The 27,401-nt window shown below is 34.8% G+C and overlaps 1 protein-coding gene across 1 annotated transcript; it reads left to right on the top strand.

The window, feature by feature from the left end:
* Positions 1-34: 34 nt before the first annotated feature.
* LOC148281173 (uncharacterized) lies at positions 35-27,146 on the top strand. Its single transcript, XM_088227129.1, has 13 exons — positions 35-609; positions 1,215-2,388; positions 8,521-8,669; positions 11,423-14,271; positions 15,755-15,885; positions 17,644-17,874; positions 19,595-19,690; positions 20,559-20,754; positions 21,111-21,262; positions 21,733-21,889; positions 23,794-23,893; positions 25,113-25,223; positions 25,874-27,146. The coding sequence occupies exons 2-13, from the start codon at positions 1,293-1,295 to the stop codon at positions 26,615-26,617; spliced, it is 6,012 nt and encodes a 2,003-aa protein (XP_088083255.1). The 5' UTR covers positions 35-609; positions 1,215-1,292; the 3' UTR covers positions 26,618-27,146.
* The last annotated feature ends 255 nt before the right edge of the window (positions 27,147-27,401 follow it).

Consider the following 27,401-nt stretch of genomic DNA (forward strand, 5'->3'; position numbering starts at 1 on the left):
TTGTTTTGATATACTACCGCCACCTATGCATATTACGAATAAAATATAATTTTTATTTGATAAAGTAGAAATCTATAAATTTAAAATTATTATGAATACAATTTAAAAGCCACATTTGTAAATGTAATACAAAAATAGGAGAACATGTTCGAAATGTACTTGCACGTGAAAAATGGAACCAACTATATGAGACATTCATATTTGTATTTCTCGATTGTCATGAATTCTGTAAAATAAAAAAAAAATTAGGGCACATAACCTTACTATTTTGTGCAATATAAAAAAAACAAAAGTATCTGTTACTGTATATTTGGATTTAAGAAAGGGTTATTTTGTGAAATGTTGTGTATTTTCAAACAGTTGTATAACTAAGGGTATTTCTAAAAAAATATCTGAAAGGAATGTCATTAAAATCTAAAAAGTTGGCGGGAAAGACGAATAACGGAATGTCGGTAAAACAGCTCGGTAAATGCTGATGGCCGATGAGCCGCCGTTTGTTCGTGCTTGTGTCATTGAACGTTTGAACTTAATTTTGTTTAATGTCGCGAATTGACGTCGAATTTCCTTCCCTGTTATACATTTTTTCATAAATCGACAAGTGAAACGCAGGTAAGTTTCGTTATTGCAGGCATATCTAATTATATCATCGCTAAAATCTCGCTCGAAAATTTTTGTTCTCATGGCGTGCAGTACGTACAGTGAGTGAGTGTGATTTCGTAGAAAGTTTTTAGCAATTATTTTTGCGGATACGAGAAAAGCGATTAAATATTGCGCAGATTCTCTTTCCATTGTGTTTCGGGAGTCTAAAAAAATATTGTGTTTAATTTTAAGCCTTCTCCACGGCGATATAATGTAATTTTTTTGTTCCTATTTTCGTATCCTATGGCATAACAATAGTTCATCTGATCTCCCATTTTGTTTGTCTGTCGTTTTAGGCGCGTTGTGTCTTATTTCTCGTAGATAAACAGGTGCGGTCGAGTCTGATAAATAAATTATTAGTTCAGCTGCGCAGATTTATGTTATTTATAACATTTTAATATGAAATCTTACATTTTTTTGTTCCATTTTTAGTATGAATTTGCTGTCTCGTATTTCGTCAGATTATCAATTATATTGCCTTTTATAATGCATCTCGAGTTTATTTTTAGACATTTACATATCTAATGTACACGGCCCAGTTTATAATGTCGCTATAACTTGTATTATTATTTCAGGGATTAAGTAAATCTCCACATTTTCATAAAAAAATCAACTGAAGAAAACCTATAAACATTTTAACTGAGAATGATTTGATGTCAACCATGGCTACTGAAAATCAGAATACACCGGTTAACAATAGTGTAGACGAGTCAACTGAAAGAGAAAATATTATTTCAGATGTGTCTGATGCAACAGTCACACTTAACCGGTCAATATCTGAACCATCATTATTAGAAGATGTAAAAGACGAACCGGCGAATACAAAACGCAAAAACGTTAAAAAATCTCAGCTGGAAAGGGAGTTAGAGACAAATTTGACTTCTAAAATAACAACGTACGATAGTTCTCCATCAAATGGAATAAGCCCTCCAAATACCAGTCGTTATGGGAGAGCTAGGAAACAAAAGACCATCGCGGATTTTTATCCTACGGACATAGCTATTCACTTGAACTCAAAATCTTCAAAATCGCCTAAATCACCTTCAAAATCTCCTAACAAATCAATTAACAAGATAAAAAAGGATTCTCCGATTACATCTCCTGTCAAATCACCATGTAAAATGCAGTCCACACCTGTTAAACACATTTCGCCGCAGTTAAATACAACTCGTACACCGGTTAAAATTATCTCGCCTCGTGATGAATACACGCCTACTGTAGAAACAAAAATACTTCACACTCCGTGGAATGATAGTCCTACGAAAGCCCCTTTAAAAGTGTACGTCCGGAAAGATCTTATACAACGAAAACAGTTGGAAAAAGAAGACACCTTCTCTTTGATGATGAATATATTCTCGCCGGTAAAATCGCAACCTTTATATCCGGCAGAATCTCTTCCTCAATCAGCAAGCCCCCCCAAAGAATTTAACCTATCCACCGGTGTTATGAAAAAAACCAAACAGTTTTTATATTTAAAAAAAGAAAAATCGCCCAAGGAGCATAAAGTTTACAAGGCGAGGGCGAAGAAAGTTCCGGAAAGAAAAGAACTTGATACTTCACCCAAGGTAGAGAATATCCCTCCCGTTGAAGTAAATAGTGTGATTGTGTGTGATTTGAGTGTTATTAAAGATGAAGCTAATTGCAAGTGGAAGTTAGGAGACTTAGCATGGGCCCGTGTCGGCTCTCATCCCTTCTGGCCTTGCTTGATTACGAGAGATCCGGTTTGTTCCAGATTTGTCAGAAGGAAAAGTAAGTTTCATATTGATTATTTAATATTTTTTTGATGCTCATTATGTATATGTTTTATTGATTTATTCTTTTACAATTTTTATATTTATATTTTTTATTAAAAAATAATGTTCCCTTACTGGGGCTGGGGTGTCGCGTGTCAAGGGATTGTTTATTTTTGAAATTATTAATTTGTATACACATGTGAAAAAAAACCATTTGTTTATAAGGTTGTATCGACCACTTTTATTAAATTATTGTAAGAATCCTAACCGTTTATGCGCGCTGTAGCTGCAAAATGAATTTTTATAACAGTGGTCGTCTAAGTTATCCATATTTAGTTGTATTTTTTCGAAATTGTTAAAATTTACAAGTATTGTAATTAATGAACGTAATATAATATATCTTCTATGTAAGTTCAATAAAGCGGATGAACCATTTTTCAAAATGTTCAGGAGGGATAAAAAAAACCTTGAAATTTCGTAAAAAAGATGAAAAATAAATTTAAATGCAGATTATTTTGTGTTGTTGATTTATATTTGAAAATCTTTTTTTTCTACTTGGCATCTGTACGAAGTTGATTGTGGCAGTCAAACTGGATGTTATGTATGGCGTATTTGTGGTATCGCCTTTACACTAATCGAGTACGTCTTATAACGCTGTATTGGATTTAGGGATATAAGCGGTATTGCTTTACTTGTTTCAAAATGCCAAAAAAACATGTTTTTTCAGTTTTTTAATTTTTTTTTAAATAAATATTTGCGTTCTTATGATTTACCCAAATATTTAATTTTGAGGGCCATTTTCAACGAGTTGTAAATAATTCACTATTAAAAAATGGGATCAAGTTGGGGTAGAGTGGGATCCGAACCACGGACCTTTGAGCCGCGAGTCCGAGACAATAGCCACGGGACTACAACCCGATTTTATTTTTTATTAAATCCAAAATATTTGCACTCGACAGATAGAAAATAAGATTAAAGACAGCAAAATTGGTTCATAAAACACACAACTGTCAGATCTCGTTACGAACGGTCAACAGTTCGTCGTGCTGATGAACATTTCATCATCATCATTCCCTTTCCTTTTTGTTACATGAAGGTAAGGTGATCAGTCTTACATTTCAGAAACCAGTCCGAGGACTATGTAATATTCCAGTGTGAAAACACCCTTTTAAATAAATATTTTATATTAACCATGTCGGAAATTGAACCCGAGACCTTTTGCATTGTAAGCAAATGCGCTGACCATTACACCACACGACCAACGAACATTTAATAGATTAACAATATTTTGAGTTTGTCCAAATTTTTGTAGACAAGGACTGGATTCAACTCCCTGGGGAGCTGTTTATATTAACATATTACAATAGAGATGAAGAACATTTAAGAGAAGGTAATATAGAAGTCCAGGCATCTACAGGGCTTATGACCTGTCAATGTCTACAAAAATTTGGACAAACTCAAAATATTGTTGATAAATTACCTGGTCCATGAAGAAGTATAGAAATTGAAAAAAATAATATTTTCAGGCGTTGCCTAGTATGTAGGTGAAATAATTCAATTAGATGAATCTCACCCGCATAAATAAAGGTTTCAGCTCTTTAACTTCACAAACATCAACAGATGAAAGAATTGAAGGAATATAGATGTTCAAATATAGGCAGAATGGTGAATGTTACACAGTGTGTAAAGTGGCCACTTAAACCAGCCATTGACAGGTCATAAGCCCTGTAGATGCCTGGACTCCTATATTACCTTCTCCTTAATGTTCTTCATCTCTGTTGTAATATGTTAATTTAATAGATTGTTTATAAACCGAACCTTAATTATTATTTTTTATTCATTTTTTTTTTTGCACCACAACAGGTCAGGAGGCCCAATTACAGTGGTGAATACCCAGGCTTGAGAAAAATCACATTAAGTTTTTGTGTTCTCACCGGGATTCGAACCCGGAACCTTCCGTGCGTGAGTCAAGTGTCTTGACCGCTACACCACGGAGGCCGCCTAATATTATTGTAATATTAGACTAATATACATATATTTTATTATAAAATTGGATGGTTTGGATGTGAGACTGAGGTATCCTCTTAAGTATAGTTTTTATTAGTATTATTATTGAATAAGCAAAAAAAATATAATAGTAACTGTATTATTTTTATTTCTATGCAATGTCAGATAAATAAATCAAAATTCAAATTTGTGTCGTGATTTGTATGTTTTTTTGTCGATTGTGTATAAATGACTATCTGTTATTGCTGTGTTTTGGATTTTAATTACAATACTTTACCATTTTTAACTATTTAAAAAAAATAACAATCACAGAAAAATAATGCAACAATATTCCAAATGGCAATATGTAAAGTATGAAAATATTCAAGATCGCTAGTAGGTCAATGACATTCGGCTTGTTTTTATGTTGTTTGTATGCTACATACTAACTTATACATGTATAATCTTTGTCTAATATAACGCGGAGTAAAATATATTTGAATGGTAATATGGTATTTATACATTTAAAATTTTTTTAAATAAGCAAAAAATTGCAATTAAATATGCTGATAAATTTTCTAAATAGGTTCAAAATATGCTTATTTTGAATTATCCGAAAACAATATGTTACGCGCCCCGTGGGACAAACGGCACGTATAACATTTTGGCGCCAAACTTGTACGCAATGTTTATTAGAAGCGCGGTCGACGGTCATAACGCGTGACGTCAAAAGGACGTGGTGTTAACTGCGAGCCGTTTTGTATGTGCTCGTTTTTAAACCCGAAAATTATAATTGAAAACCTGTTTTGAATACATTGATAGTTATATCATTAGAATTGTAAAAAGTTGCTTTTAACATGTATTATATTTTTAACGTTATTCCCGACTTGTGAAAATACCCTGTTAATAAATAATGAATATTCACATATCGCTAATGAATTAAGTGGAGAACGAAAGAAATGATTAAATAAAAATGTGTCAAAACTTCTGTCAGTGTCAAATACGGCATCAGTGCCGAAGATAACAGATCGTAATGCATTTAACCAGTAAAAATCGGGTGATTATCATTTTATCGTTATTTAAACGACTCTTAACACTAAAATTTTTTATAATCGTCCTTTATACAAAATATTATAGTCCTTAAAATATAGCTTGATTTGAATGACAGTTGTCAGCAAAAGTGACGACATAACTTTGTAGTAACGTTTAAGGAGTGATTTATATTGACACGAAAAATCATTTGTATCTAGTATGTTAATTTATTTTTTTAATACAATGCTTGACATATAAACTAACATAAATATATAAAATCAGCTTTAAAACTAAAAAAATAAAAAATAAGCCTAACTATTAACAATGTTCTTACAAGGTTACATCATTTTGCAAAAACGCTAGGGATGGGACAAATTGATCGAATAAATAATTTAAAAAAAATTATAAATGTCTTATTTTTTGGTGAATAATTGTATTAAACACACTAAAATAGGCTTGTTTTTGCGTATTTATATAAATTCTCAGAAACATAGTTTAAAAAAAACTGATAAAATCGATTTGATCGGTACATGATCAGTGATCAGTAATTTCCCATCACTATTGACATTAGTTTGGCAGCTGTCAGCTTAATCAAGCTATATTTTAAGGAATATAGCTATAAATGGTATAAAGCTCACTAATGGATGTTTATAAAACCGGCCCTTAACCAACAATGATGTATGTATGAAACCAGAGATTAAAAAATGATAATCCCATGAGGAGAGTACCAGTCTCTAAACTCATGGTACAAGGGTTTTAAATTATTGTACAATGAAGTATGTAAACGTTAATTATCTTCCATTCGGGTAATTTTTCTGTGCATGTCGATTTGGCAAAGTTCGGTATTTTGACTATTTGGTATATCATCATCATCATAAGCTCTATAGCCCTGGGCGGGCTTTGGCTGCATCCTGGAGTCTCCTCCACTCTTGCCGGTCTGCTGCCCTTCCTCTCCAGTTCCTCGCTTCCAACATTGTCGTATCTGCACTGATGCAGTCCATCAATTGCATTTTAGGCCTTCCTGGTCTTCGTGATCCTTGTTAATCACAAATATTTGCAAATAACTGTTAGTATTAATCTATTTTAAAATGCTATATTTTACTTATAACATTATAACTTAACTCTACTTCTTGAATGTAAATTTATTTTTTACCTAATATATAAAAGGTGCCAAGTGTCGTTTATTTGAATAAAATAAAAATATTTTTAAAATGACATTTTACAGTTTTATGTAAAATTTACAAAATGTGTTACGCATGTCACAGTTTAACCAAATTAGACCAAGTGCGCATCTAAGGTCATCGAAAGACTCAACTCAATTTTACTCTACTCGAAGTAATAAAAATAGTTAGCCTCAAAATATTTGTAATCAATATATTTTTAATTTGATCTTGATCAATTTTGATGTTTTATGTGATGTCAATCAAATGTTTTTATTATTATTAGTTCTTATGAAATAATTAAATAAAACATAAATAAAAGCGGATTGTCATTCAGAGGCTACTAGCTAGTGTCACAATAAGAGGTCCGGGGTTCGAACCTCACTATACCAAAACTTGGTTCCCGTTTTCTAATAACGAGCAATTTGTTTGAAACTTGTTGACGATTTACTCCAAAGTTGTAATATTTTGGTTAATAATAATAACGCAAATTGGAAATATAAAATTAAATTGACATTTTGTGGATTAAGTCTGGGAGTTCGCACATCCCTTAAGCCCGTATTACACTTGTCAGAAAATGGTACAAGATCGTGTGCAAGATTTGACCCAATGAAACTGCCCGTTAGCTATTATGGCGCTGATGACATTTACATTTTTTTTGTACACCATTTTGTGAAAAGGACCTAAATTATATTGTGGTATTTGTTACAATCAATATAGTGTAAAGTTTCCGCAAACCAAGTTTTGTAAAATTTCCATTAAAAATAAACTTAAAAATGGCATTTTTCAATAAAAAAATATAAAAGTGCTCTCTATGAATAATTAGTTTCATATTTTCCTTCAGAATCACCTTAATCAGACGTTTCCCAGGAGAACTAAAATAAACACTTTTTTTCATTGATTGTAACGTAATGTAATATTGTCCTTTTAATGGCCAGTATTTTTTGTGGCATTTGCTCATTTGACTGTTAAAATATGAGGAGAATACTGTAGCATAATAATTACTGTAGTGTTTTCACACAATTTTCAGTCTCAGAAACTGTTCCGTTTAAAATTGCCTCTGGTTCAATCGACTGTCCTGAACTACTTTGCAAACTTTCTATCAATGTTCCTTCCAAAGTTTTAAGAAATAACCCTCTTCTTCACATACCTCTTGTTTCATCTAATTATAGGCAAAATTCATATTTATGGCGAACTTTTAATAATTTTAATGTAATAATTAAATCATTTATCATAGATTTATTTGCAAATAATCTTAATGACCTACGGCGTTTGCTTCCAAAATAATTCGTAGTATTTTTTCTTTTCTTTTGAATTTACATTAAATCACCATTCATTTTATGTTCGAGAATCTTTTTTAACTTACTGTGATGCTACTTGTGAAAACCTGTAATTGGCTTATTTGTTATTTGTTTTGTTATATATATACATATATATATAAAATAATTATAGCTGTTGGTCATCCAAATAAATAAAATAAAATAAATGAAAACAGAACAAAATGGCCCAAGATTTCATTCTCTGACTCGTGTAATACGAGCTTTGGTATCACGGAAAAACCGTATTTTAAATAATTAAAAATAAAGACAACAATCTTTACCATTGTTCTGAAATGAGTTAGACATTGTGATGGACAGAGAAACAAAAATACTGTTGACAACTGAATAGGTTTCTGAGCATAAATGGCCTTATCTCATACATTTTGACTCAATGTTTTTAGTTTCGTAACTACAACGGCAGTCTCCTTTACGTTACAGAACAAAAACCAAAAAACACTAAAATTATCTGTTAATTTCAAACGAGTCAATCATTCATAACTAAAATAATAAATTATTCTCGCAGTCTGCGAAAAGTACTAAAAAAACATTTATTGCATATTACTCCAAACGGAAAAAGTTGAGGATGCCGTCTTTGTTTTAACGTGCCTTAATAGTTTTCAGTAAACTTTAATATAGCGTGAAACGTTTCAGTTCACGGTCGATCACTAGTTCCTGTGGAGATGTTGCACGTTACATTCTTCGCTGACTGCGGCAGGAGAAGTTGGTTGCTTTCTAACTTCCTGATGAAATTTGAAGGCCTGGACCATTTCAACACAACCAAAATAGAATTGACGTCGGAAGTAAGTTTTCTTACTTTATTTATTTTATTTTTATTTATTTGTACATTTTATCATAATTACAATTTTTTATTCACTTTGCCCAGCTAACAAGGTACACACCCCGTTCCAAGCTAGGCAATTACATTTTAATACATCAAATGGTTTACAAGTTAATAGAAAGCACAGACTAATAAAATATAAACTTACTCGTATACACATTTTGATACATATACATACATACACATATATACAGGATGTTCTTTAAACCCTGTCACATCCAAAACCACGATGATCAGTATGAGCAAGAAGACATATTGGTACATCAAAATAAAATTTTAGAACAAAAATTTTTTTTTCAAAATGCATTAAAAAAAACAAATGGTTCTTTACTTCTGCAGAGGAGAAATGAGAAGGGGAGAGGGGGGAGTCTGATACACGGCCAACCAGGCGGCCGCGCCCCCTTCGCTTCTCCCCTGCAGAAGTAAGAAACAAATTGTTTTTTTAAAAATATTTTATTTAAAAAAATTTCTTCATTCTATATATTTTTTTAAATATGCTAATATGTCTTCTTGCCCATACTGATGGTTTCGGATGTGACAGGGTTTAAAGAACACCCTGTATATATACATATACACACACATACACACATACATACACACACACACACACACACACACACACACACACACACACACACACACACACACACACATGTACATACACATACATACATTCATAAAACATAGACAATTTATTTAATATATAATGCGAAACTTCATGATTGCCGTTTGTACAAATATTTAAAAAAAATTATTCCTTTTTTTATATTTTATTTTTAACATTTAGTAAGCATCTCCAATCCACGGCATGCATCAGTCTTTCTGACTCCCTACGACCAATGTCATGAAAGAGCGAGGTCAACACCTTCCGCAACTTGGCAACACTGATTCTGGCGAAAAGTTATAAACCTTCTTGCCAACGCAATAGTCTTGTACAGATTGCTACAGATCTTTTAATAGTTATGAAACACTTTATGGAGAAGGTAATATGGAAGTCTAGACATTTATTACGGCTTATGACCTGTCATTGGCTGTGATCAATAACCAGTTTTATCTCTCTCTCACCATAGTCATATTAAAATCTCACCTATTTGTTTTTTTAAATATTAGTTTGGTTATTTTACTAATTTGATTCTTTAGTACAGTGATATCAGTGTCTCAAAATTCTGTAAAAACTGGTTTGACCAGGGTGCCGTAGGAATATGAATATTTTTTGCAGCCCTAGTAAATGAAAGAGTGCTGTTTATGAACTTTTTATTTATTATTATTAAAAAGCAAAAACAAATAGTTATTTTCGTTGGTGACTTTTTTGCTGAATTGAAATAGCTAAATCTTCAATTAAAGGTTGGTATTTTGTACATTTTAAACTCAAGAAAGCGTTACAAACTTCATCAGTCAGTCGGTTTCTTTGACTTGTTTTAATATTATTCAACTCCTAGAATAAAGTCTCACAAAAGTACGATGGAAATATTGTGAGCGAAGGCATTGATAGATTTTTAGTGAACTGTCACCCAAAATATATTGATGTGTCACCACTGACGCGCATGTCATAAGTTTCCCGCTACGGCTTTAGGAGGTTCAGTTCAAAAACAAAAATGAAATATTTTTCGAAAAATGCTAAAAAATTTTTTTAGTTCTATTACTTAACAATAATAAGGTTTTTTTTATTCAGGAAACATACAGTACGGTTACATAGTTTTATATTTTACACAGTTAGACTTAACTCTAATGGACCAGTGAAGTTTCCATATTATATAATAATTATATGTAAGGTTACCAATGAAAGTACAAAATAGAGAAGGAAAAAAAAACAGAAATGGAAGTTTTTTAAAAATTAAAAATAATGTAAAAAAAGTTATTTAAAAGTTTGTAATTAGTATTTACAAATAGAAATAGTATTAAAAATGAAGATTTTTTTTTGTAAAAGTAATTAAAAGGGAAGAATTAAAATCAAGAGTGAAAAATATGCTCAGACATAAAAAAAAAACTTTTTAAAAAGAAACATTTTCAAAAAGGAAAAACATAAATATACACATACATATTTTATGAGATTCTAAGAAACGATGAGAAGAATCTTTAAATTAAATAATACAAGACAATAAATTTAAGTCAATTTAAAAAACATCTTCAAAATTAATGACACATTAAAGTAAGAGTAGGAATATATTGATTTTATTTACATATACAATATAAGTAATTAAAAGTAGTTTAAAAGTAAAAAACGTGTCAATGCAGCAGAGAAAAATGAAAGAATAACAGGTTAATCTTTAAAATTTGAAAAAGCAATATAAGGAGAAGATTTTATACCAAAGGTAGTTGATAAAATTTCACTAAAGCGATTTCAGCAGGAATACGAATTTCAGTAGAGAAATTTGATTAAAAATAACAATATTGATGTATGTAATGTGAGGTGTCAAAGAAATATGGATGTTCAATCATGGTGAATGTTCATAGGAAAATAGATAACATCACAAACTGCGTAAAGTAGAACCAGCCAACGGCAGATCATAACCCCTGTAAATGCCTCGACTTTCATATTATTTTTTCATAGATGTTTTCCATCTGTGTTGAAATGTCCGCCCAAAAATATTTTCCCAGTGTCTTCTAATCAAGTCGATTTCTTCTTGAACGGGGATGACACTTCTAAGCGGTCTGTAAAATCTTTTTTGTTTTTGATGATAATATTACCTTTTTTATTACCTTTTTTTATTTCAGATGAAAAAAAAGGATCCGAAGTATTGTGCCGCTTTCAATGTCACTGAAAACAAAAAATCAAAATGGCTTACCGGAGTATCCGAGGCCGAAATGCTCCTTCGCAGGCCCCTGGAGACCAGAGAACAGTTCTTTATCACCATGTTTCTTCAAACTAATTACATATCTAAAAAGATAGAAAAGAAACCGAAAGTAAAAAAAGAAAAGAATCCGGAAATATCTTTAAGTGAATCTTTGTTTGACACCCTATTCGGCGACAATGTTGAAGAGGCAGTTATTATAAAAGACGAAAAACTTACTAAACCAATTAATGAAAATTCTGATATAGTTAATCTCGTTGATAATTGCTTAAATAATATAGCGGAAAAAAGTGGCATTTCAAAGATTAAAACTCAGTCTCATATGGATCGGTGGCTTCTAAAGGCTAAACAACCGACCAAGAAAGAACCGGAAAATGCAAATGTAAAACCCGCAGTGTCTCCCGTAAAGAAAATGAAAGAAACCAGAGTTTTGAAAACGCCTCCCTCTTCCAAGGTTGTCGCAGAAAAGGCAAACACTGATTTAACTCCTAGCATACTGAATGGCACACCTGAAAATGAAGAATGTCCTCTACTCAGGTCTGCTAAAACTAAGTCCCTGTCTTTGAACAGAATTAAAGGAAACCGTGACAGTGAATCTCATATTCCACTTAAGAAAAGAAAACTCTCCCCGGAAATTTTAACACCGAAAAAGAACTCCCCCGACAATACTTTGTCAGTACAGGAAACCATTCCCGCTGAAATAAAAGTGGAGGAATCAGGCCTCGGTACAGATGTTGAGATGATAGATGTAAGTTTTAAATCTAATGTTAGCATTGTAAAAAATGACAAGGGTGATAATTGCTCCACAAGTGAAGTGCCAGTATCAGAACCCAGTATCAAATCCACAGTTACAGTACAAGAAATTGTCAAGGAGCCCAATACGACGCCTCCTCGCACAGCGACATTGAGAAAGCGTAAATCCAATGTCACTCCTCTTCCCGAAGTTCCGACTAGATCAGAAATGCTCGTAGTGAAAAGTGAAACGGATGAATCAATCGATAAAGCCATAATACCCCAGGCTGTAAAAGTGCATTCAAAATATGAAGATCCAGATTTCCAAGAATTCCTGGAATTCAAAAGAGACGCTCTTCTAGATGAAAACCCCGATCTCACAGAAGACTATATACTTTCCTATCTTTACAAGACTTGGCAATATGGAGAGAGTCTCAAAACTGATGATGCGAAGAACACGAATGATTTTTATTTAGTTAAAGGAATGGGAGATGAAGCTCCAACTTCCGAACCGAAGAAGCAAAGAAAGAGAAACAAGGAGGTTTCCGATGATGTAACATCTAGTCCCTCAGTAGTCAGAGAGAAATCTTCCAGGAAAAAGTTGGCAACATCCAACTTCGCCGAAGATGATTCAGATCTTTCCGATATTGAAGATACCATTAAGGCAAGTACCATTTTGAAATTGTTACCCACACAGGCTTCAAAAGTGGAAGAAAAGTCAATAGAAACTAAAAATGAACCCCTAAAAACTACTAAAAAATTGAGTAAGGCAGCCGAAAAGGAGAGTAAAACTCTTATAGATGGTAAAACAGATGCGTCGGTAACTCATCAAGAGGTAGAACAGTCTGATGATGTAGAAGAACCATTTGATTATTACATGTCATCCCTTTCTGTTACAAAGCCGAGTATTTTTAAAGGCTTATTCAAGGAAAAGGTCTGCGAAATTTGCGAAAAGCCGAGCGGGTTACTCAAATGCAAAGGACCTTGCGGTGGAATGTTTCATTTGGATTGTGTCAAGAAACAGCTGGAGCCGTCGTCCACAGAAAACGAAGAAGGGAAACGTTCCAAAAAGAGGAAGAAACGAGGACGTAAATCATACAAGAAAAATAAAATTGAAGTTAATGGCGATAACGACGATAATGACGTAAGCAAGGTGATGTCAGATTGCGATAGTGGGGATGATAGTCAAATAGATGATAGTCAAATTGACGAATCAATATCCGAATCTATTGTCAATCAAAATAGCGAAGACAAAAGTGATTTGGCAATGGTGATCCAACCACATATGAATGGAGAAATTGAAATATCCCCTACAAAAAGAAGTCCACGAAGTAAACATAGAGTCAAACATTCCCCTAAAAAAAGCGACGAAAGTAATTTGCCTCTGTCTTTTGTCGCAAACGCCGAGGACTTCGAATCGCAGTTAGAGAAAAAAATGCAAGAAATGATGCAGACAGAAATCTTGCGGGATATTGATATGTCGTCGGCGTCCTCCACAGATGGAGACGCCGATTGGGGCAGTGTGAGGGCGGGAGAGTGCGTAATTGTCGATGTAACGGAGCGAAAACATAAACACGGAAACGCACCGGAAAACAATATCACGACAGAACCTCAAGTCGACACGTTCAAATGTAACGACTGCCAGAGGTACGACATTCCTCCGTGTTTCATTTGCCGATCCATCACTTGTCCAAAAACAGAAATGGAAGAGCGTCAAAAATGCAGCGTTCCTCACTGCAATAAATTCTACCACGTGGCTTGCTTGAGGATATGGCCGCAGACCAAATACAGCACCGGGGGACCCTCCAAACACCAGAAGAAGTCTCAACCTCACGTTGAGGCGGTCAGCTGTCCACGCCACGTCTGCCACACTTGTGTCTCGGACGATCCGAGAGGCTGCAGGACCAGATTCTCAGGAGACAAGCTGGTTCGCTGTGTGAAGTGTCCGGCCACGTATCACTCGTTCACGCAATGCGTTCCCGCCGGAACGAAAGTCATCACAGCTGCCACTATTGTGTGCCCGAGGCATTGTGATTCCAAGTGAGTATAAATAGTTTTTTTTTACTTTGTTCTTCCTTTCCCTTCTGTGCTGCAGAACAGCGTTAATTCATTATAATATTAAACTGCATGTCATTTTAATTACCCACTAAGTCTAGAACCTTTCGGTGGGACCATTTTTTTCAGCTTCGTTTTACTCACATGCACATAAAATACTTTAATTAATTAAAATTTACCATAAGGTACACAGGTGGTATTTTTTCATTTCAACATCTTCCATTTTAACCCCCTCTCCCCGGTGATGTGTAGCTAGTACACATTGCGTCTAATAACTATAATATCTTTATAAATATAATAAATATTGGGTTTAGATTTTCAGTATTCCTCCATTACACATTTACGTATCGACTGAAATAATTTGCTATTAAATAATAAGTACTTATTAGGCACAAAAAAGCATTTTATCGGAAATCGGGGATAAATTACAAATATCATCAAAAGTATACTCACAGTGTACCAATAACGCCTGGCGTTACACGTCCACTACATGTCCAGTCACGTAGTCCAGTACTGGCTACTTAGTAGCTCTCGGGAAGTTGGCGCGGGTGCACGTTTCGCCCGAGTCGTTAGCGATACCCAATGGTTTTACCCAATGGACGCTGTGCGTTGTAGAGCGCGTTGACACTGGTAAACGGTCGACCGGCATGATGATTGAAGGCGGCAGTAGACTATCCGGAATCTCGAAGGACCAAATGTAACCGACCCGTTACGGGGGGGGGGTGGCGGCTTCGTCTCCCTGGTTCCACTCAATCGGCCTACCCGGCGTAAATGGGGGGCCTGAGCCCGGCGCACCGAGAAAGCACTGACCGCTAAGTCAACCTCAGTAGCCCTGAAAAGGGCTTTCCAACGGGTCCTGTTGGTGCAAAGAGGCGAGCGCAGTCAGGGCAGTCACGGCGGAAGCCAAACGAAGCAGGAAGTCCAGCGGGAAGCGGACGGCGCGGGGGCGGAGAGTAATACACAATACAACTGCCTTGAGCGAACTGTTTATTTCAAAGTCTACACATTATAAAGCGCCCGCGGCGCACTGCCCGACGCCCGAGCGCGCGGCCGCCGCCGTGTACGTGAGCCGTACGGGCGACCATCCGCCCGGCCTCCCCCACCTTAGTCTATAGCGTTGTCCGCCCACGCGCGGGTTTAGTCGACAGTATGCCAGTATGCACACACATAAAAATAAACATATACAAAATTATAAATTCAACATAAAACTATTCAATCTTTTCCTATTCTATATTTTCCTCGGTATAGCCAAGGCCGAACCCGAAAGTGGATCAAATCGCCTTTATTATGGATTCAGCCCTTGGCTTTCATATATACCGAGGACCTATACTATTAAATATTAGTTATAAATTAAAGTCAAACACAAACAATTTATATAATATTCAATGCGGCTTCCATCGTTCCAGTGCGCCCGGAACAATTAGAATTATTCCCAATTTATGAAAATACCCTATTATTATGATTTCAGATTGAGTAAAATACCATATCATGTGAATACATCGTGGTGCTTCATATGTGCAAAGGGTGGATCCCTGATCTGCTGTGAAACTTGTCCAACGTCATTCCACGCGGAGTGCCTTAAAATATCACCCCCAGAAGGTATGTATTTATTTATTTATAATATGTAAATATTTTGTTTATATTGTCAATACGAAACTTCTTGCATGGTAGGCAAACGCGCTGACCATTCCACCACGAGGCCGACAAAAATTATTAGTAATGAAGTAATATTATTTTGTAATTGCATAAACATAAACACAAGATTTTAACATGATCATGTTGGTTCAAGATCCTTCAATCTTCTAACTAAGGAATTGCAAAATATTAAATCACTGGTACAGTTTAAAGTAGGTTTGAGGTTTTGGATTAGCATGGAAGGAACAGATAGACACCTTCTTTAAAAAAATTTTTTTTTTAATTTAAAAATAAAATGCATACTGCAAATAAATCATGTTTTCGTAATATCAGCATATGTTAATTTTGTTTTTCTTTTTTTTCTTTTCATGGTCATGTCATACCATATTTATATGCTATAAACTTATTAATAATTAGAAAAGGAAAGGCCCACGCTCAGACGCTGAAGTCTTTGTGGGCATTTTTTCCAATTTATGTTATAGCTTAATTTTAATATGTATTTTTCTAAAGTGTATTTTTGTAATTATTTTATTTATTTATTCAATTTTACAATACGCCCAAGGGGCATTTACAAAAAATATACAGGTAAGTACAAACATAGTAAGTAAAAATTTAAAAGATAAACAGCGCTTTTTGTATACATGTAGAAACTATAAAAAACATACTGCTATGCAAAATAAAAAGTGAAACTTTACAAAGTAAAAAAGAAAAAATATATATATGGATATAAGAAAAGTAATTGAATTAAAACGCAAATTGTAAATAACTTGTAAGGAATTTAAACAAAAAAATATATACATTTACATAAACTTATACGTATAAAAAAAATGGTATTAACAAATTATTGTTAAAAACAAATAATAAAAATTAGTTAACAGTAAGTATATATATGATAATAACATAATATCTGATACACAAAAATATTTGATACATTAATAAATAATAATGCACATCAAAAACAGAGAAAAAATTGTATGAAAAAGAAAGTTTTATTACGATATTAATAATTAGTTTCAAACAGTGCATTTAAGAACGTTTTAAAATGGATAATTGTCGTGTTAAAAATGTCTATTTCACAAGTAAATTTGTTGGCTAAGGAATGTAAACGCGGAATCGGAGAGTGTCGCGCATAGTTAGTAGCTACGTATGTACTCGTAGTTGCAAACAACTCCGTACTTCTGGTGACTCGATTAGGCATTTTGAAGTTAACGAGATTCAGAAGTTCACAACAATCAAGCTCCGAATTTAAAATTTTAAATAAAAAAAATATATACCTATGTAAATATATGTATGGAATAAAAATTGCAGTACATTCTAGTTAGTAAAACACCTATTAGGTATCGTGAACATGACACGTTTGTAGTGCTCAATTGAGCACTGTAAATAAATGTGTGCGGTGATGTGTGTGTGCACATTTTAAAATGTGTGATTTTCCATTGCTACTACCGAACTTTATAAATTTAAATATCCCAGCAAGAAACCTTGTACAAAAGTGACTTTTTCATACTGAAAATTATAGAACCTTATTGAGGTGTCTTCTTTCATGCGATCACTGAACAGGATTCAACTATAAACATCTCTCTCCCGCTACCATTTCCACCTAGTGCAATTTTGCTCCGTCTTATATTCTCGTACTTTTTCCTTCTATATGTATAATGTGTATCGCCCTAAAAAATGTCCACTGGGCGTATATATAAATAAATTATAATTATTTCATTCCAGGCGGTTATATCTGCGAGGACTGCGAAACGGGGCGACTGCCCCTGTACGGGGAGCTCGTGTGGGTGAAGCTGGGCCACTACCGCTGGTGGCCGGCGCTGGTGCTGCACCCTTCCGAGGTGCCCCCCAATATTGCCAGCATGCCGCACGCCCCCAACCAGTTTGCCGTCCGCTTCTTCGGCGACTACGATCACTACTGGGTCAGCAGCGGGAGGGTCTTCCCCTATCAGGAAGGTCGGTCTTCGTAATTTCTATTATTAATAAATGAAGGGCAGGCTACTGTCAGCGGATATGCCCTTTTCTTTCTGGGGGGCGATAACAAACACTATCTTCATCTGTAAGTATTGAGTATGGTATATATGGTATATCCAGGGTATACTTACGTTATTTACTATATCTACTTCAATATGTTTAGCATACATTCGCCTGAGAGATCTCATTTTGACAGCATTTAACTTATTTTCATTCTTGTTTTTCCAACTCTATATTTCGCTTAATTTCACAAGGGTCGGCACCGGGACTCTATTGTGAACTGCTAATACACCTCCTGCGATAAATGTTTTTAACAAATTAAAAATACATAATAAATATATAACGCAAGAAAAATATATAACGCAAAAAAAATATAAAATCTGAGACAATCCTTATAGGCCCTGAGCCCTGGTTGTCCAAATGTGCTCCTCGTAACGAGCTTCGGTCATGGGCCAAGAAGCAGAGCGTAATGCTTTGGAAAAAAGTACCTGGTCAGCATTTAAGGTGCTAAAAAAAATTTAACTGCTGTTTTAAAACAGGTTACTCTTCTGAAACACCTAAAACAGTTAAATTAAATTAAAATGATAAAAATCGCCGAGCACCCCGAACAAGTTTGTCCTTAGCAGCTGCCATAGACAAAGTACACAATGAATTCAGCAGAAAATTTTAGCACTTCAGGGGCATGTATAACAACATGCCCCTGAAGGATGCTAAAACAAATAAAAACAACCAACAAAAATTTGACAATCGGACTCTCCGATTCTGCAAAATTAAAAATTTCCTGTTATTTTCTGAACACACATTGTATTCATGGTCATTAACACAATGTATGTTTAAAGGGTTCGTAAAGTTAATAAACATGTTTTCAAATTACGGCTATTATTTATTTGATAAAAACATATACATAAGACCTTACAGTGCACGCACATCTCAAACGTTATATAATCTGACTCATGATCTCGACAAAACTATTTTCTATCGTAAATATTTATTTATTTATTTATTTATTTATTTATTTAATTTATTTATTTAATTTTACAATACGCCCAAGGGGCATTTACAAAAAATATACAGGTAATTACAAACATAGTGCGTAAAAATTTAAAAGATAAACAATGCTTTTTTGTATACATTTAGAAACAATAAGAAGCATACTGCCTTGCAAAATAAAAAGTGAAACTTTACATAGTAAAAAAGAAAAGAAAAATTCAATGGATATAATAAAAGTAATTGAATTAAAAAGCAAATTGTAAAGAATTCAAACAAAAAAATAAATACATTTTCATATACTTATAAGTATAAAAAAACGGTATCAACAAATTATTGTTAAAAACAAATAATGAAAATTAGTTAACAGTAAGTATATATGTAAAAATAATATAATATACGGTACACAAAAATATTTGATAAATTAATATCAGAAAGAGATAAGATAATAATAATACACATCAAAAACAGAGAAAGAATTGTATGAAAAAGAAAGTTTTATTACGACATTAATAATTTGTTTCAAACAGTGCATTTAAGTGTTAAAGGCAACGCAATCTTTTCTGAATTTGAGATGCAGCTAGTTAGGGAATAACATGTCTATGTATTGTATGTAAGTGATGACTAGATTATATTTTGTTATATTTTACTTGTAGGTGATACTGATCTGTATGTAAGCGATGACTAGATTATATTTTGTTATATTTGCTTGTAGGTGATACTGGACACGCCTCTAGTAAGAAGTCAGCTGTGGACAACACATTCCTAACAGCAGTGAAGCAAGCGCAGAAAGCCTATGACATCATCCAAAGTAAGTTTAAAAGAAACTTCTCTATTTATTATAAGAAGGATATGCGATGCCAAACAACCTTGATGAATAAATATTCCAACGTTGTTTTTCTGTCACTCTCTCGCAATTGCCTCCCCGATACTGGGCGAAAAAGACAAATGCACTACGGGAGTGATTATGCCTAAGTAAAATGGACAAACTAGACTTTTCGTTGTCCCGTTTTCCGCACCTCAAAACTGAACTGATTTTTTTTGTTTTTTTTTAAAGGGTATTTGAATTATATTTTCTGTGTTGGTACCTTTTGAGTTTTTCAAAAATAGTTTTATTTGTATACCGTACGCCCGAAGACAGCAGATAAAAATGGACGCTTTTAAGGGTTTTTGGATGGTTCTAATTCGCATAGTAAACAATTTATTAAAAAAATACAAAAATATACCACAAAGGGCACTGCATTGGTACACCAATAGCAGCGTATCTTGATCATTTTTGTTACATGAAGGATGAAGGTAAAATGATCAGTCTTACGCTTCAGGTACCAGTCCAAGGACTATGTAATATTCTAGTGTGAAAACACCCTTTTAAATAAATATTTCATATCGACCATGTCGGGAATCGAACCTGAGACCTCTTGCATGGCAGGCTGACCATTACACCACGAGGCCGACAAACACACACACTGCACTACAATGTTTTTTTTGTCTTCACAAAATAGCTTAATTTGTGAAACAACTGTTATTGCCACTTTTATAAAAAAAAACAAAATGCCCGTCTCTAATCTTTAAGCAGTTTATTTTCAATATTTCCTTCGGAGTTACTTTTAGCGAGCTATCTATAACAACCATTACATCATTGGACTTTCTCTATTATCTAATATTTTGAATTCTCTCAGGCCTGAAGCAGCGGGATTCGGAGGAGGGGGAACTGTCGGCGAGCCTGCTGCCGCCGCAGTACGTCAAGCTGAAGGTCAACCGGGTCGTAGGCGGAGCCGGCGTCGGTCTGCGCGGGGACCGCACCAAAGCGCAGCGCTGCGACTGCGACCCGGCCATGGAAAGGCCATGCGCCTCGGATACAGACTGCCTTAACAGGTAAAGGTCGCTGCCGCGTGTCGCTCCTGCGCATTTTTTCCACTGAAAATGTCTGCAGAAAAAAATGCTTTGTTATTGTTTAGTCCTCCAACATTTCCAATACATCTTGGTATGAAAGAAATAATATTATTCATGATATTGCTCGTGTATTTGAACTACAATCGGATTGTGTTCAACATTTCATTTTTCCCCTTTTAAATCTCTTAATTTTTTAATGTGTAGTGACTACACAGCACCGTAACGCGCGGGTGTTTTAGGACAGTAAGGGAAAAGTTAATGCTTTGTGTAGGTATTGTCGTCGTGTGAACCCTGCTTAGGTGTTGAAGTATGCGTAAGAATTGTATTTTTGTTTCCAGAATGCTCCTGACGGAATGTTCTCCGCTGGTCTGTGCAGCCGCCGAGCGGTGCTGTAATCAGGCCTTCGAGAAAAGACTGTATCCAGCCATTGCTCCCGGTAGGACTAGCCAGAGAGGATGGGGGCTCAAGTTGCTGACTGATATCAAGAAAGGTAAAACCTCAATATATAAAGCACTTTCTATTTACGCCTCTCACAAGCTTAATATTGATAAGAACACAAGCTGTTAATATAGAATCCCCATCATCGGGTAATTCTGAATAGCCGAAACTTGTTATATTATTATCTATATGAAACTATATTTAACGTGTTAATACCTCATTTTTCACTTTTATGCGCTTTATGTGTTACACTTTTCTGAAGAAAAGTTATTTATTTATTTTAAAGAAACAAACAGTCGACAATGATATAATAACATTAAAAAAAATATGGTTTATGTAGAATAACCCCGTTTTTACGCTTTTTTAAAGAGTGTTTTAGGCTTTCCGAATACAGGTACCTAATGCATTTTGATTAAGGGTAATGTGGTAATATTCAATTTCTAAATTTTTGTAAAAAGTGGTGTTACTTTAAAACCCTATTTTTACACTTTTTAAAACACACTATTCAACTTTGATTTTTAGGTGACTTTGTGATAGAGTACGTGGGAGAAGTGATAGACGAGGCAGAGTTTCAGAGAAGAATGGCGCGGAGACAAGAGATTCGAGATGAAAACTACTATTTCCTAACACTGGACAAGGATAGAATGATAGACGCAGGTCCAAAAGGAAACGTGGCAAGGTACATAATATCATTGTTAAAAAAAAAATTTTTTAGCATCATAGTCAAAGTTGTGGAAAAATCACATCTTGGTTTTTGCTAGTTAGGTACCTATTGAATGTATTTATATTTTCAGTTAGGTGCCAATTGAACGTAGTTATGCGGAAAGCAGCGAGTCCACAATTTTGAAAAAATGAGATATTGATGTTATCGGGTGCAGTAAGGTCAATTATATGTTCTGCTAAAAACAGCCAGACCGTTTTCATACAAAAAATTGTTTTAATCACCTTCTGAAAATGGTGTCCATCACAAAAATGGCATTTCTCAATTTGCAAAAAACACCCACAGCACTAGGAAATATTACCAAATTTTAAAAATCATTAAAACTGGTCAAATACAAACTTTAATTCTTGTTTGTAATGTATAAAAAAAATTATATATTCCTTGTTTATCATTTGTTTAAGTCAAAACCATTCCAACTGTTGTGTAAATTTGTTTATTCACTCTTTTCACAAAGGTGCTATTATCTCAGTTTCACCTTTTTATGGCTGGCTGCAATTCAATAGAATGTATCCATATTTTCAGTTAGGTGCCTATACACGACACCTCGCCGTGCATACAGTTGAACTGTAGATAGGGGTAATTCTGCAGCTGCTATTTGACCGGCTATCTCGGGTGAGGTACCTTTCTTCAGGCTGGGTCTGCGGCGATATTCTTCAAAGGGGCAGGCGGCGACATCGAAGGCGGAGAGGGCGTTGATTCAATAAAACACACAGAGTCTTGATTAATACACACTTTTATTTACAAAAAACACAGTGGTTTTACTAACAAATTTGTACCGTGTCGCGGTCGGGCACGGTACGAGACAGCATACATAGGCCGCAAGGGAGAGCGAGAAAGGGTCGGACTTTCCCGGCTTATATCGTAGCGCGCTCTCCCATTGGCTGGACAATTTTATATTTTGTTTCTACTCTAATACTTATGAAGTTCGATAATTCCCTCGGGATGTGTTTCACATATGAAACGAGTATGTAGGCCTCTTCCCCGTATCTTAATTAATGTACAAATGATACAGGAAAAGATCCTGCATACTGATAAAAAGGGTGACACAAGTTTCAATGGGATTGGACACTGTCTGATATTTCCCGCAACCCGATACAAATATGTGGCTAGGGTCTCGATATTCTAACTTCTGCCCCTGCGAGTGACAGAATTTGCCGTCTTTTTTTAAGGGGCAGCTAGTTAGATTACAAATAGAGACTCCTAGCCGAAAATAAGCATGAAAACCTGACATATAAATAATACTGTAAAACACGGGTATCGTACACTCTCGTCCGAGCGCCATTTGTCACCCTGGCGGCCACTCGGGAAGCTTCGGTCGCGGCCGGGGAGTTCGACCGCCTCTCCGCGGTCATTCCAACGATTTTTCCCGTGCAGCTAGCACCTCCGACTGGGAGCCCGCAAAAGGGCCGCTCGGCTTGGTGTCGATGTTTAATGTTCGGCGCCTGTTCGCCGCATCACAGGCCGCGTTCTATGTCCCTTTACCGCACGCGCATCGATGTCCGATACAGTGCCAATTGAATGTATATTTATTTTCTGTTAGGTACCAATTGAATATATCTCTATATTTTCCGTATCAATCGAAGTATCTATATTTTTAGTTAGGTACTTATTGAGTGTATTTCTATATTTTCAGTAAGGTACCTATCGAGTGTGTCTATTTTTGTCATTAGTTAGGTACGTATTGAATACATGCTGAGTATGCACATGTACAACACTTCTCTGTTCTTTAAGCTGTTTATTAAATGTGGTTCGCTTTTTATCAATCACATAAATATCACCTGCACCTGATCGTACCATAAGGCACTTTCTTGGTACACCAAATTGACAACGTGACATAAATAAATTTTGATTTATTTTTCAAGGTTTATGAATCATTCCTGTGAACCAAATTGCGAGACTCAAAAATGGACTGTTAACGGTGATACAAGAGTCGGTCTATTTGCTCTAGAGGACATATCTGCTGTAAGTTTATTTATTTTCAAACAATTTATTATTATTTTCTTAATGCACTATGATAGGTAGTACATAATACGTACAATTATTATCCACTCATTTATATGTACGAGGTTTGACAAAAAAAATACATGGAATATTTTCATTTCCAATTAAAATATGTGATTGTAAGAGCCTGTTTTTTTTTTATCCTATATTGATAAATCATTGGCTGACCAGCTTTGTAAAAATATTCAGTAAGCACTGCTACCCTTATATAAAAGAATATCCAGGGCTCCGATTAATATCTACAGAGTAAATCTGTATGAAAAGTAGAATATGCATACAATTTTTTCTTCTAAACATGTTCAATTATAGGTTACCGACGAAGATACTTGAAATGTTCATGCAAATATACTCATTTTCGTACACAAATATCGGTTTTTCTTTATACACAGTCGAAGATAACTCTGTTAACTTCCCATTGTAATCGGGGCCCAGAACACCTTTGAACTGCTACATAGTGGAAGAAATGCTAAATAAATGATATTTTTGTTAATTCATACAAATTGATGTGGGCTATTGCTGTTTTTAAACGATTTGATGTGGAGAATTTTTGTTTTTCACAAAAACACCGTATTTTTAACAGTGAATTTGAGGTACCTACATTTTTTTTAGTAATATTTGTAAATAAGGATTTTATGGACCCAACTCCGCAAGTAACTTGCCAAGACATATGTATGGAGCATATTGATGTACGGTTGTGAGATTTGGTGCCTTACCGAAAGAGATAAAAAAAGACTAGAGGCCTTCGAGATGTGGTGCTACAGAAAAATATTAGGAATTAGCTGGAGAGACCACATCACTAATGAAGAGATTCTCAACAGAATCGAAGAAGGTAGGCAACTAATCAAAACCATCTCAGAGAGGCGAGCCCGATGGATCGGCCACATTATGCGCCATAAGGATTTCTTGCATGACATCATAGAGGGTATGGCTGAGGGGACAAATTATAGAGGGCGCCCCCGGCAGGAATATTTGGAGCAAGTTGAGCTAAAGAGGGCTGCAGAAAATAGAGACCAATGGAGGACGAGATGTAGGAGTTTGCTGCAAACCAATCCACAGGATTGAGACTGCAAAGAAGAAGATATAATAAAATCCAATAATATAGTTTTGGAAAATTTTTGACATTTTATGATTTTAGAACGAGGTCTTCAATTATTTTATTTATTTATCTTATCTTTTCCAGGGGACAGAGGTGACCTTTAACTATAATTTAGTCTGTGCCGGAGATGACAAGAAGAGATGTTTGTGTGGAGCTAAACGCTGCGGTGGTTTCATAGGAGCAAAACCAAAACAGGTTTGTTCATAAATAATCATATTCTTCTTCTTCGTAGTTTAAGTGATCCCGAGATTTGTGTTACGGAAAGTTGTTCTCCTGAGACGATGAGGTCCACCTGTCCCTCCATCTCTCGGGTGGTCTTCCAAACGGACGTTGTCCAGATGGGATTTACGCAAGTCTGTCGCTGCTCGTCCTGCCAGCATGGTCCCTCCAGTATATTTGTCTGGGTCTGCTCTATCCCACGATATCCTCTATTTCACACTTATATATAATTATTGCATTACGGACTCGGTCTCAGAGCATTTTTCCCGTAATGGACCTTAAGACCTTTATTTCAGCAGTTCTGAGTAACCCTTTGGTAAGAACAGCTTACTGCATACGTCATGATGGGTCTCACACGTCTTGTATATTCTGACCTTACTATCAATACGCATATCCTTATTTCTCCATATCACATTCCTCAGACACCCCGACACCGTTGATGCTTAGTTGAAAAATCATATAAATAAATAAAATGCTGGTTTTGTATTTTAATGTCAAACCAAAGGTTGTAGATTTTTTGGTATGGAAACAGGCAACAAAGCTGTTTTATTTGAATTAAAATTATAATGAATAACCACAAAGTAAGCGCTTCAAATATAAATTTTGTAAAATTGTTTTCTTTTCAGGATGAGCCGGCACCCAAGAAACCGAAAAACCTTAAAGTCAAGAAAAAAATAAGGCATCGGAAGAAAAAGCCACAAAACACGCCGACCAGTTCTCCACTGGCTTCATCCGCCAAGAAAGTTAGATCAACCCCCAAAACAGACAGAAGAAAATCCTCTACGCCGGTGCCCGCAGTTGTAGAAGAGAAGGATGACATAGATAACGACGTCAGAGAGATAAAGAAGGCATTGAGTGAAGTTGAAAATAAAGAAAAAATACAAGAAACTAATTGTCAGATTATCAAAAGTGACGATAGTCAAATTAAAGACGGTGATACAAATCAAAACATTTGCAATGATATCCAAACGAAAAATATACCAGACTTAAATACGGAATTACTGAATGGCGATATAAATCACAGTTTAAAAACGGTCAAAAGAAAACGCGTAAGTCTAACATGCCCCATAAAAGACGATCTAGACCTTTCTATCTCCAATTCTGTCAAGAAACGGGCGCGGTCCAATAGCGTGCACTTCAGCGAAAAGGTCACATACATAAACGATGCTTCCACTGCCAAATCACCGGTAAATGATCTCGTTATTGACAACATAGTTTCTAAAAAAAATGGCCACGAAAAACTTAATGGCCATCTTGAAGACTGCGAAATCACAGACGAATTGTGTAAGGCCAAAGAAATTAGCGCAGAAGCTAAATCCGGAAGAAATAAAAACCGAAAAAAATCTCTTAATTTAGTTGATGAAATATAGTTTTTTTAAACAATTGTTTTGCAGTACAAAATGCTGACGTTGGAGTTGCCATTTGAAATGTAAATATGTTATGTAAGGTTTAGTTTAGTTCCCAAAAAATGTTTTTTATATTGGTATATTATGTTAAAGTTTTTTTTGTGTCGCAGTTTACATTATGACATTAAAAACTATGAATTCAAATTCTTACGTTAGATTTAGTCACCCCGGCTTAGTAAATAGATATATTTTTATATGTTGAGGTATATAGAGATGTGATTCATGTGTTCTGATTCTTTTTTTTACCATTTTGTAGAAATGTAACAATAAATATGTTAATTTTTTAAATATTTATAACCAATGATGTAAGTAATCATTTTACTTTGTAGATATACATTTAAGTATTATTACTTGTTGAGTAACCAGTGAAGTGGGTTCGGAAGTGATCATGTATTTAAAATATAATTTTTCATCAAGGCACAATTAGAATCTCATGTCTTTGAAATAAAAAATGTTTCTTGCAAATAGTAAAACATTCTGATATAAGGAGAAATTGTGTTTTTTTTTCTTCTAAAATAAAATAACATAAAAACTTGAATTTGAAATAAATAAATTGTTGTGAAGGCATTACAATTTTAAAATATGTATATTTTTAAATCCCTGTTTAAATTTGGTACATGTGACATCATCGCATAGGAATACGTTTAGTGTAATCTATCAGTGGTGTCTTTGATACCAAATTTCTAGTGAAGCTCAGATTTTCAGGATAAGTATAATATGCGTAAATGTTTTTACGGATCATGTTTGT

This window comes from Micrasema longulum, unplaced genomic scaffold (genome assembly GCF_059751315.1).
Source record: "Micrasema longulum isolate JH-2025_06_02 unplaced genomic scaffold, ASM5975131v1 h1tg000488l, whole genome shotgun sequence".
Classification (NCBI taxonomy): Eukaryota; Metazoa; Arthropoda; class Insecta; order Trichoptera; family Brachycentridae; genus Micrasema; species Micrasema longulum.

Coding starts and splice junctions, on each gene's coding strand:
- LOC148281173 (XM_088227129.1), top strand. CDS start 1,293: ATGTCAACCATGGCTACTGAAAATCAGAATACACCGGTTAACAATAGT. Junction 15,886..17,643: donor TAAAATATCACCCCCAGAAG/GTATGTATTTAT, acceptor ATTTCATTCCAG/GCGGTTATATCTGCGAGGAC. Junction 20,755..21,110: donor GATACAGACTGCCTTAACAG/GTAAAGGTCGCT, acceptor TTTTGTTTCCAG/AATGCTCCTGACGGAATGTT.